We start from the raw sequence: 12,803 nt of genomic DNA on the forward strand, positions 1-12,803 counted from the left end.
ATGTCAGTGGTTCTCAAACCTTTTCATGTGAAGGACCCCCAAAATGATATTTATTTGGCCACAGACCCCCATCTCAAAATATTTAGTTCCAGGGACCCGCCGGAAGCAAGATTTGAGTTACAAACGTTCGCTTTGAAAATACATATTCAAAGATTTGCACACATTTTCAAAAATAGCAGATCTACAAGCTTGTGCTTGTATATCTGCTATTTTTCAATCGTTAAAACATTCAATAATTCTAGGCCTAAATTCCAAAGCCGCTCTTACATCACCCGTCACCAGTTTATTTCATGGTTCAGGCTTTTACCTAATGCAGCTGTGGTTGGTCTAGCCTTAACCCATTAGAACAGAGAAAGCATCTGTGTAACCACTTTAACCATTATTTTATACTTTGATACTGCATGCTTGTAGATCTGCTATTTTTGAGAAAAAACTTATAAAATAAAATAAAAAGAAATAACTGCGCAAATCTTGAATATAGACATTTTTTTAAAACATTTTTTTTTACTAAAATCTTTGCTTTTGGTGGTCCCAGCTGGAACAAAATATTTTGAGATGAGCGCTCCGAGACCAAATACATATAATTTTGGGGGTCCTTGACATGAAAATGTTTGAGAACCACTGATACAGCAACATAGGTTTTTATAATGGGTTAAGCCATTCCATAAGTATAGGGTAAAATGTGTATAAGTCAGCAGGTATGACTGCATCCAAGACACATTGATGATGCAATCACGCAAACAATTTCCGAAGGTGGTCAGAGATGCATACGGCCACATTACATAGCAATTAATTGTAAATGTAATGCTCATACAGAAATGACATAGAATGAAACTTTCGTGCCTTTTCATCCAACTAGGAACTATGTTGCCAGGTTGGTTACTGCTACCGGCAACACAACATTTTCTGTTTTGAAAAATGTGGAGTGTAATTTCATCTTTCATCAAATCAAATCAAATTTTATTTATAAAGCACGTTTACAACAACCGAAATTGACCAAAGTGCTGTACAGAGAAGGAGCAAACAATAAAAGCATGAGCATGTACATATAACAAATGTCAAAAAGAACACAACACGCATATACAGTATAAAAGCAAACAGTAAAAGACCTCAGGGGAGATTAAAAGCTAGTGAGAAAAGGTGAGTTTTAACCTGAGATTTAAAAATGCTTATGGATGTAGCAGACCTGATCGAAAAGGGCAGGCTGTTCCATAACCTGGGGGCTGCAGCCGCAAAAGCGCGGGCCCCTCTGGTTGTTTTTTTGGGAACCAGCTCAACCAGCAGCTGCTTATCGGCAGATCTCAGGGCTCTGTTGGGGACGTAGGGTTTCAGGAGCTCTGAGAGATATTTAGGGGCCAGACCGTTTATGGATTTAAATGTTTTAAAGCTGTATGTGTAAATGGGGCCTCAGACCATGACCATAACAGATAGGGTCCTGAATAGAGGCTCTGGACGTCTGCCATTTCCCCTTTGAAACGTTTCTGCCCTCTGCTTTTAGCTTTACATGTACCTTTATATAATATTATTGTTGGGACACGTGAGGGCTGTTTTACCACTTTGAGATTAACCCTGAAAAGCGTGCCGTGTCATAAAGAACTTGTGTGTGTGTGTGTGTGTGTGTGTGTGTGTGTGTGTGTGTGTGTGTGTGTGTGTGTGTGTGTGTGTGTGTGTGTGTGTGTGTGTGTGTGCGGTACAGTACCTCTGGTCATGAGACATGGCCATGGAGCGAATGCCTGCGTCACAGCCTGGGTAGGTGAAGAGCTGCTTCAGGTCGTAGACGCGCCACACAGACACCACCCCTCCGTCTCCGCCAGTCAGCAGGTACTGGCCGTCCCGACTCAGCAGCATGGCCTGCAACACACCCAGGGACAACATACACATCTTTTTTTAATCCCTTTATGCACTTTAACTCATTTACTGCCACGTGACGAGTTTGATGACGAGTTGCTTATTTTTTTTTACTCTGGATGGTGCAGGTCACTAGCTTATGGGTCACCAATTACTTCCGGGGTATCCAGCAGGTCACCTAGACACGTTGATGATGTCACCAGACCAAAATCACCATTTCCGTTTCTTTCCTTTTTAAAAAAAAAAAAGTGAGAAACTGTCAATGCCGCAAGTTGTAGAAAGTGCCACTGGATGGCATTATTCGCTAGCTTATGGATCACTAATTTTTTTCCATGCTAAGGGGATGGTCATTTGACACATTGATGATGTAATCACAACAAACCCTGCGTTCACTTGGTTTTGGGACGGCTAAAAGGCTTTAACCTTATAATGGAAGCCTATGGGAGAGTTGTTTAAAGCGAGGTGGACGTGGATCACGCTCTCTTTGGAATGGATCGTCGTGTGTGGACATGGATTATTTTCCAAATCCAGGACATCTGTGCGCATCTTGTAATAGTCATTTTTAATAGAGAGAACAGTAAGTTGCTGTGTTTAAAAATAAAAGTGGTCCCCATTAATGGTACCTGGATACTACTGGGTACCAGGGCACTACTTAACCTCTAGTGTTGTACACGCAACTATCAGATTTATAAGCTCATGATCCTGTTATGAGCTTGTAAATTTGCTATTTTTGAAAGATTTGGAAAATGCCTAAAAAGGTCCCTTTAGACCCACTCAGCACGGCCTAGATCAAATCCCAGCCAGAGCCTTCACTCCTGCACTGACTCCATGTGTCTTCCATAGTGGAAAAACTACCATGGGGAGCGTTGCTGTTCGCTTCCCGTTTAGACAATAAAACATCACACATAATATGGTGCATATTATTGCACACACCATCTCAAAATAACAGTGCACATTTCAGTTAAAGCACAGACTCATATTTCTGTGGTGCAGTGACATAGCCAACGAGCTCAGTCTGCAACGCCTCCGTTCCTTGGAGACTTTACAAACACTGATCCCCGACCGGCCGCAAAGATGGCTCCCCACAGCGAGGCTCGGAGATTTACTCATCTGCTCTTCCTGAAAACCGTGTTCCCGTTTAACACGCCCCTCCGGGAAACCAGCCGCATACACAAATCTGCCTGTGTGCTGCACTGTGTTATGCGCACAGTACATAGTGATTATTGAAACTGGAGCAGACAGAAGCATCAATCAGAGCGTAACCAAGGCTGATGAATTGACGAGGCGGCACAGACATTCCAACGGCCTCCAAAGATGCTAATGTAGAGTGAAGCTTTGTGCTCATGATGCGAAAGGCAGCCATAGTTCAGCCACAGTTAGCTTGTGGAGACAATTCAAAGGAAATGCTTCAATCATAACTGTCACATGTGCTGAAGTGGACTGGTTTGTTCAAGAGGAGAAGGGATAACTTCAATGGACGTTCTTAAGTCGAAAATCTCAAATTTAACTTCTCATTTGTGTTGAACATGAACATATTGAACACTGACTCGAGGACGGGAAGGGCGCTTTGACGATAATAAGACATGTCACAATTTAATTTGAGCAAATATGGTGTATGTTATGTTTAGGAACGGCCCATAACTCAGCTTAATGAGAGATGTGTTTCATATTCTGATCACACACATGCTTATTTACACAGACATGCGCGTACATTCACGTGCACACACACCAACGGAGACACAGACAGACCAGGAAGCAGATACACAAACACATACTGTGTGTGTACGTACACACACACATATATGCTGGCATGTGGACTGAGCCACAGCGTTAGATCTCGTTCCCAGATGGCAGTGAATGGAGCATGACAGAGCACAGCATTCTGTTCTCATCAGTTTGGTTCTGATCCATTCTTCACTGTGTACTGGAAAGTCTTACGTTTCAGCGATCACAGTTAATCTGACAACAACGATAAAGACCATCCTCAGAATGAAATCAACGCACTCAAACAAAACACAACTGTGGTGCGCAGCAGAGGAAGAGGGGAAGTCATGGCTCCTTTGTGTTGAATATGAAATGTGAAACAATGCCAGGAGGAACATTTGACAACAATCTAGCCCAGTTCAATAGAGAAAACATGGCTCCCAAATCCGGTTCTAATGACTCTTCACATTACGCCTGCTCTGTTCCTCTCTCACCCATCCAGGGGTGTCGCACAAAATTCGGGGCCCTGGGTACAAGGATTCATCGAGTTATTTTGTGCTTTAACTGTTGAAAAATAGCAGATATACAAGCTCACAGCTCCGAGCTTGTAGATCTGCTATTTTTGAAAAACCGTGAAAATTTGTGCAAGTCTTTGAAGGTTTTTTGAAAAACCTATGTTTCTACATCAGTGGTGCTCAAACCTTTTCATGTGAAGGACCCCCAAAATGATATGTATTTGGCCACGGACCTCCATCTCAAAATATTTAGTTCCAGGGACCCCCCTCAGAAGCAAAAGTTGAGTAACAAATGTTCGCTTAAAAAATACATATATTCAAAGATTTGTACACATTTTCACAACTTTTTCATTAGCTAAAGTGTAAAATAAGTAAGGCCCCTCCACCTTGGGCCCTAGTAATTCAGTCCCCCCCGCCCCCCCCCCCCCCTTGTGACACCCCTGCGCTTGCTGTGTTCCTCTCTCACCCATGTGGTGGCTCCCTTCCAGTGGCTCCCAACCTTTTCTGGAGCAGGGCCCACTTGAAAATCCTCAAAGAGTCCTCAGAGATGTTCCTGGTGGGCCACGTGCATTTTCACACCATGTTTATTTTAATGACCAATCAATCAGCCGTGTTCCGGCATGGATCAATGGAAACACCATGACATTTGTTCATTTTGTTTAATTGATTTTTTTTTTAATTATTATTTATGTACTGTATATCGTTGTTGTCGGGTGGAAACCTTGCATGTCCAAAACCGTTCATTTTGTATTTATCATTTCAAAAGTGATTTAAAATAGTGAAAATAGACGATCACGTTGTGTGCTTGTAGATCTGCTATTTTCACTAGTTTTGTGCAACAGTCTTATATGATGAAGCAGGGCTTTTACTTTACGTGAAAAAAGAAGGAAAAAAAACGTACAAATTTGAAACCTTTGAAGATACTTTTTTTTGCCAATTTCTTTGCCAGTAATCTGGGGGCCCACTTGCAATATCCCCACGGCCCACAAGGTTGGGAAGTCATCTGGTATGAGGATGAGTGTCTCTATTCACTGGTTCCAGACAGTGACTATAGCTGTGCTAAGTGTGGACTGGAATGGAAGTCCGTGACCCTTGTGAAGCCCGGTGGGAGAGAGACAGACTGTGGAGAGCTGGCAGACTGAGCCAGGTAGGAGAGGCTCCCCGACAGACATTATAAATCAACCCCCCGCTGTCGCCGGGCGCATAACCCATTCAAAACGGGTACAAATATTGTGTGTCATTATTTTATGCTTTAACTATTGAAAAATAGCAGATATACAAGCTCGCAGCGCGGCACCGAGTGCCGCGCCGAGAGCTTGTAGATCTGCTATTATTGAAAAATCGTGAAAATTTGAATTTTGACCCGATTCTATAAGTGTCTTTTGAATCCTTCTAAGGTTTTTTGAAAAACCTATGTTTCTATGTCAGCAATCTGGCCAGCCATCGTCAAAGAAAAGGTCCTTTTCACTTAACTGGAGCTCAGTTAGTCTGTTCTTGAGAGACTACTATGTCAGTGGTTCTCAAACCTTTTCATGAGAAGGACCCCCAAAATGATATTTATTTGGCCACGGACCCCCATTCAACATATTTAATTCCAGGGACCACCCAGAAGCAAAATTTGAGTTGCAAACGTTCGCTTTGAAAATACATATATTCAAAGATTTGAACACATTTTCACGACTTTTTCAAAAATAGCAGATCTACAAGCTCGCAGCGCGGCACTCGGTGCCGCGCTGTGAGATTGTATATCTGCTATTTTTCAATAGTTAAAGCAATAATTCAATAATTCTAGGCCTAAATGGGTTAAACAAGATGGCCGACGGCTCTACGGGGGATAAGATGGCCTCCTGGGCTCGGGTGACAAGAAAAAATGACTCCAGCAGAAACACATGTCTCTTTTTTTTATACCCATATTTCCTAGCATTTCATTTATGGGGGGGTGGTGGTTGGATTCAGTGCCTGGGAAAGTAACAGAAAAAGTTTTAATTTATGATGCTGTTAACCCCCCTCCTTTACATGGATGCGAGGCGGTGAGAGACAGATCTGGTGGAATGGTTCCACAGGCAGAGTTCTATTAGTGACTATAATCCGTTCAACATGGCCATAGTCCTTATGCTGTGTAACCACTTGAAACCTAGCATCCCTATTCTGGGAAAACATTTGGCGAAAATAGATGAGTAGATCTATTCGTAGATCAGCTATTTTCGGCAGAGAGATTTACTGTAGAGGGAGGGACAGTGTTGATCAACTACGTATTCATTTACAGTACCAAGTACTGTAGAGCGGGTTTAAGATGCAACGCGTTGTGAGCTTGTAGATCATCTACTTTCAGTATTTTAAAATGCTTTTTAAATTAATAATAAAAAAGGAACAGGTTTGTTTGGACATAGTGTACAAGGTTTCCGCCCGACAGCCACAAAGTGCAAGATCAACGTACATGGCATGAACCCTAGTCGACACGTGACAGAACATAAACAGCCAACAAGAGTGCAAAGAAAACTATTTAACGCTTCAAAGCAACTAGTGATACCAGGTAAACATCAAGCGCAGCATTTGCCCAGACAACATGCTATGGAAATAACATTCTTCGCCAGACACACGCTGACTCATGGGTACGACTACGTGGCTGCCAGACCATGCCTCTCTGTCTGTCTCTGAGCAGACACACGGTGAGCCATGGCCTAACAGTTACTTATCCTGGAGCCCTGCTGTGCTGAGGCCCGGAGAAGCAGCACTAAATACTGCAACAAGTCAGAATCTCCAACTGGGCAGAGAGGGGATAGGGAGGGGAGGTGTGTGCGTGCCGTGCACGAGTGTGTATGTGTGTGTGTGTGTGTGTGTGTGTGTGTGTGTGTGTGTGTGTGTGTGTGTGTGTGTGTGTGCGCGCGCGCGCAGACGGAGGGTTGAGTCACTCGCAGCCTCACTCCAAGATGTTAGGGCTTCCCTAATGGTGTGTGACAGGGCAGGAATTTACAGCAGGGGAGGAGAGGAGGAACGATGAGGCCCTGCCTTGTCCTCGGGACAGTTTCACCTCTGAAATATGGCGGGCGTCATGAGAATATATAAGGCAGTCCAACGCGGGGCAGTCCATGGGGGCCGTTTCCTTGAAAGACGTGTAAGTACATATAGAGACATCGTTAGAACGACCCACTGTGCTCATGTGTTCACATGCAAGGGAATGCTGGACTTGTTTTTTCTCTCCCCTCTTTATAATGCACTCAATCATTACGCGTCTGAGCGGGAAAGTGTGCTTTTGTGTGAGAGAGACTGTATAGGGTGTGTGTGTGTGTGTGTGTGTACGCATGCGTGCGTGCACGTTTTTGCATGCACTCATTAATCAGTATTATAGTTAGGTTCTGAAGAGGAGGGGGGAGACAGAGAGAGAGAGAGAGAGAGAGAGAGAGGGAGATGTAGGGCTCCTAAATAGGAAGCAGGTGTGTGATTGTCTGTCAAACCAGACCTGGGGTTACATTTCCCAGGCATACGCCGGAACACACACACACACACACGCGCGCGCGCACACACACACATACACACGCACACACACAAACACACACACAGGAGGACAGGGAAGGTGGTGGTCACCATCTCGTGTCACCCAAGCCGTCAGGGCGGAAATGCAGTGGAAATGGGGAAATGTGTTGTCTGGCGCTGGAGGAGAAGGGAAGTTAATGGGCCAGAGCTCAGGGAGCGGCCACTCTGCTGGCATGTTCTGTAACACTGCTGCTGGCCCGATGCGATCTGACAGCAGCACCCTGGATCAAAGCAACCACTACCTTGTACTGTGTGTGTGTGTGTGTGTGTGTGTGTGTGTGTGTGTGTGTGTGTGTGTGTGTGTGTGTGTGTGTGTGTGTGTGTGTGTGTGTGTGTGTGTGTGTGTGTGTGTACAGTTATGTGTGCTGTGTGTGCGAGAGAGAATGAGTATGTCTCTGCGCAGTGTATGTGCATGCATGATTTTGTCTTTGTATGTGTGGGTGAGAGAGAAAGAAGGAGAGAGAGACAGACATTATATGCCCACAGTTCAAATGGTCCATGCCTTTCTCAGATCTCCTCAGCAAGTCTTTAATCAGCAAGAAGGCTGCTAATGACTCGGTACGTGCTTTCTCTCTGTTTGTTGGGATTATGTGACTGTCTGATGCACTATCCAGTCAACCTCCAGAGAATATACTGTGCGTTTTAACTACTCAATTCCTAGCCTAGAGTGATCCACAAGCCAGTAGTTAGATCAACTTTAAATGTCTGTCCACTTGTATCAAAAGAGTGGAGTTCTTCAAATGGGTTCTTAGAAGTCTCATCAAACCTCCATTTATTCAGGGGAGGTTGACTAACAGTGATGCTCTTTCACGGGAGTCATTTAGAGTCAAGCTTGCTCAAAGACACCTCAACAATGGATGCAAACACATTTTCACAAGTCCATCAAATGTATGAAAAATGTTTGTGCGCAGTGTGGGAAACAAAAGTAGATCTACAAGGTCACCATGTGTCCCGCTGTAACGCATTGAGAGCTTCTAGATCTGCTTGAGAAATATGCTAGTGGTCCAAAGCCCTGACCCCCTCACCTTGATATTCTCGTCCATCTCCATGTGTCCAAGCTTCTTGCCGTTGACGCTGAAACGACAGAAGTGTCCCTTATCATAGTAGACGACACAGTGGCCCTCGGTGGACGACTGGATGAGACGGGGCCGCAGGCAGCCCTCGGGGCCCTCCAATGTCCGCAGCAGGTCCCCATTCATGGAATGGATCAGACAGGGTCCCTCTGGACGAGGCATGGAGACAATGATACATGGGTTAATGAAGGTCAGGCTGTGGGGCTGAGTGCCACTGCAGAATGTTCTTCACAAAGACAATAGTATATTCTTCTGGACATGGAACATGGAGAGTGTCTGCTTAATGTTCCCCAGTAAACTTCTCTATAGTAGTGGCCCATAACAATTGCAACAGTCAGTACTAGACATTTTGTCACTGTTTCTGGAACTATAAATCAGTGTTAATTCTTTTTTTACTAAGACTAAGATTCTAAATAATTTTAGATGACTAAAATAGGACTAAAACTAAATGGTGTTATTCGAAAGACTACATCAGAATTTGCTGTCAGAGTTAATTTTGTTGACTAAGACTAAACAACTTTAGATTACTAAAATAGGACTAAAAAAAAGCTGAATTTGCTTAAAATGAACACAGCTATAAATACGGGCATATGCCTGGAGAACATCCTTGCCCAAAACATCACCTTTTCGAAATTTGTTGAGCAAGTGATTTCTTAAATTATACGTGCATAATCCCCAAAAACACCTGTTAAAAGGATTTATGGGATCTTATTCAATGTGCAAGACGCTTTGATGACCGTTGTTAGCATTTTGTAAAAAAAGAAAAAAGGAAAATCTGCTTAATGGACAAAACTACACAACCCTGGAGCAATGATGAGGTCCTAGCTCTCATCATCATTTGATCAGAGAATTAATCTACAAAACAATCATATTCTGTTTTCCCTAGTCAGTGGTTTTAGCCCAAATCCTCTTACCCTTGCAGCCGCTGATAACCAGACCCAGCTCAGCACACACACTGGCACACGTCACCTCGCAGTCATGACCCGTAAGGATGGCTCTGGGCGTGACAAACTCGGCTGTGGACACACACAAACACATGTTAATCTTTCAATCTACTACAGCAGTGGTTCTCAAACTGACATTTGACAAAGTCAAACCTTAACTTAACTTTGACAGTGCACAAAAACAGGTCCATTTGGTTCCATTTGTGCACTGTCAGAGTTACAGACTGGTAAGTGTCAATTTAGACCCCCAAAAAGGAACCAAGAGAGTCCCAGGAATCCACTTTGAGAATCACTACCACAGTATGAGCAGCATCTATCCAAACTCAATTCCAGCTTTTGACCAGTAGAGGGCAGCAAATACAAACAAACGTAAGACTGAGTGACCCAATCAGTGATAGTGTAGTGATGATTAGATGGTAGTGCTGGAAAGGATGAGAGAACACAAGACGGTGACGCAAAATATGTTTTTGTCACCAAGCAGGCTCACTCTATGTTTTGACATTATATTGCATATCAATCAAATTAAAATGCAACAAGTTAATTAATTACAACAAGCGAGCGAATGATGTAGTAATCAAGACCAAAACATACAGTACTCTCCTATATGTTCCAAGTCTGATTAAGAGCTACAGCTCCCTTTTCTTCCATTACTGTAGAATGACATGACGTTCCTGCACAAACTGCAGCCATTGATCAGCGCCTGATTACACACTGTGAATGAATGCTGAACACGTAATCCTATGCGGGAGTGATATACAGTATATAGAGCACTGAATTACTATAAACTTCTGATGTGTCATCTTCTGGTGACAGGCAAAATGTCCAGCGATAAAGTTTTTAGTAATAGCATCCTGGTTCACACGTCAGAAGCCTATAAATCTGACATGCCCTGTGGACGGTTTGTTTTCTGTTTTCCCTCTCTGTGGATGTGCACGTCAGCCTGTTGCTAAGGAAGTGGGCGTTTTTCGACCGTCTTATCTCGCTTCTCGATGCGGCGCACGCTGCCAAAGCACTATGGGGGCTCTCGCTCCTCACACGTCACCATCAGCATCCATCTCTCCTTAACCAAGCACTCACCTCACCGCAAACACACTCACTGGAACCAGATGTCCACAGGACTGTGCACACGCACGCACGCACGCACGCTTACATGCATACACTTTCTTTTCCTATTCTCTCATATCATTAGATATAATTTAACAAATGTAGATTGATTTGTGGCAGACTGAGCACCCTGCCCCACAGTAGCATCCAGACAGCCAGTAAAACTATAGCGACACTCTGTTCCCGTTTAATGGAGCTGGGCTGTGTGTGTATGTGCGTGCGTGTGTACCAATAAAATTAATTGTAGTGTAAAATGGTGGGTCTCTGGTGACCTCATGATGCGCCTTTGAAGTGTGCGTGCGTGCGTGCATGTGTGTGTGTGTGTGTGTGTGTGTGTGTGTGTGTGTGTGTGTGTGTGTGTGTGTGTGTGTGTGTGTGTGTGGGTTTATCATGGTCAGCAGTGCAGTGGGGTCTCCTGGCCCACAGTGTTGAGTTCATTAGGAGTTCATTAGCTGAGGAGGGGCCCCAGCTCCATGCCTTGTCTCCACTGACCCAGGGCCTCCTCCTTTACAGTGGGCCCTCAGGTCCGGCCCCAGAGACCCAGGGAGACAGGGGTCGCAGTCAAAGAGAGCTAATATTTACGCACGTAACCGCTTCAGCAGCACTTGTCCGAGTTTGTGCTGTGTGTGTGCGCTGCGGTGGGAAAAAGTACTCAATTGTTTTACTTAAAGGTGATACACCATGAAATTTCACTTTTCCTATTTTAAAACCTTTTTTTGGGGTCCCACTAGCACCTTCTATCCTCATAAAGTCCCATTTCTGACCATTGTGTCTTTCTCTGGTTTTGGGAAGGCGGAGGTTAAAAGCATCCCACAGGTTCTCAAAACAGGCTGTCCAGATTTGCTGCCGTCGCTGACGTCAGCGACGGCCGTTTTTGAAGATTTTCTTTTTAGTTTTTCAGTGGTACTGCAGCTGAAAATGCTCTGAGAGCCATTAAAAAATGAGAGAGGCTCTATTCAGGAGTGGTAATTTAGCCTCAAACCTTTTGAAAAACGTTTTTGGGACATAAACAATATGACATAAATACTTTTTAAATGCATGGTGTATCACCTTTAAGTAAAAGTATCAATACTGCAAAATAGAAATACTATGTTACAGTCCAGAATTAAAAATGTACTGTAAAGGTACAAAAGTATTAGCATCAAAATGTATTCATCGTACCAAAAGTAAAAGTGCTCTTCATACAGAATGTCCAATTTCATGTTTTCCAAATGTATAAAAATCTTTTGAAAATAGCGTCGCGGCGAATGGCGAGCTTGTAGATCGGCTATTTTCAAATAGCCGAAATGTATGTACTGTTAGGGCTGAAGTGGTTAATGTATGTTTTGTAATAATAATCAAAATCTATGAAGTAACTAGTAACTAACTGTGTGTGTGTGTGTGTGTGTGTGTGTGTGTGTGTGTGTGTGTGTGTGTGTGTGTGTGTGTGTGTGTGTGTGTGTGTGTTTGTGTGTGTGTGTGTGTGTGTGTGTGTGTGTGCTCAATCAAGAGGTCAAAATGTGCACATGAATTTAATAACAAATACATAATATTGTGACTTTCAAGAGAAGAATAAAACAGAACTGAAAGACCAAAGATAAGTTATGTCAGAATAAAGGGGTGGCTTCATCTGCAAGTCAAATTACCACTGACTGTATCATTCTAATTAATTATTTATTCCACGTGTAATTGATGCTACTTTTTCCTCCAGGACACTCTACTCTTTCCTGGTGTGAGGAAAGGCATTAGTTATTTACAGTCAACTGTAAAGAGAAATAATCAGTGGTGAAAAAGGTACTCAAACGTTTTACTCAGGTAAAAGTATCAATACTGCAATATAGAATTACTCTGTTACAAGTAGGTCCTATAAGTCCAGAATTCAAAATGTAAAAGTACAAAAGTATTGGAATCAAAATGTGACAGAAGTAAAAGTACTCATTATGCAGAATGTCCTATTTCAAGTTTTCAAATGCACAACAATCTTTTGAAAATAACAGATCTACAAGCTCTTGTGAACTTGTAGATCGTTTATTCCGAAATGTATTTAGGGTTGAAGTGGTTCATGTATGTTTTGTAATAATAATAAACATCTTCAGTAAGTA

General features: G+C 43.2%; 1 protein-coding gene across 5 annotated transcripts in view; it reads right to left on the reverse strand.

Moving 5' to 3' along the window:
* Positions 1 to 12,803, reverse strand: part of lrba (LPS-responsive vesicle trafficking, beach and anchor containing) — a 359,744-nt gene that overhangs the window by 2,078 nt on the left and 344,863 nt on the right. For all 5 annotated transcript variants that reach the window (XM_080722061.1, XM_080722063.1, XM_080722062.1 and 2 more), the window contains 3 exons: positions 9,589 to 9,690; positions 8,627 to 8,823; positions 1,700 to 1,851 (listed from right to left, as the gene is read on the reverse strand). In XM_080722061.1, the coding sequence (XP_080578187.1) occupies positions 1,700 to 1,851; positions 8,627 to 8,823; positions 9,589 to 9,690 (451 nt within the window). The remainder of the gene's footprint in view (positions 1 to 1,699; positions 1,852 to 8,626; positions 8,824 to 9,588; positions 9,691 to 12,803) is intronic.

Source organism: Nannobrachium achirus, assembly GCF_963921795.1.
Source record: "Nannobrachium achirus genome assembly, chromosome: 3".
In the NCBI taxonomy this organism is placed as follows: Eukaryota; Metazoa; Chordata; class Actinopteri; order Myctophiformes; family Myctophidae; genus Nannobrachium; species Nannobrachium achirus.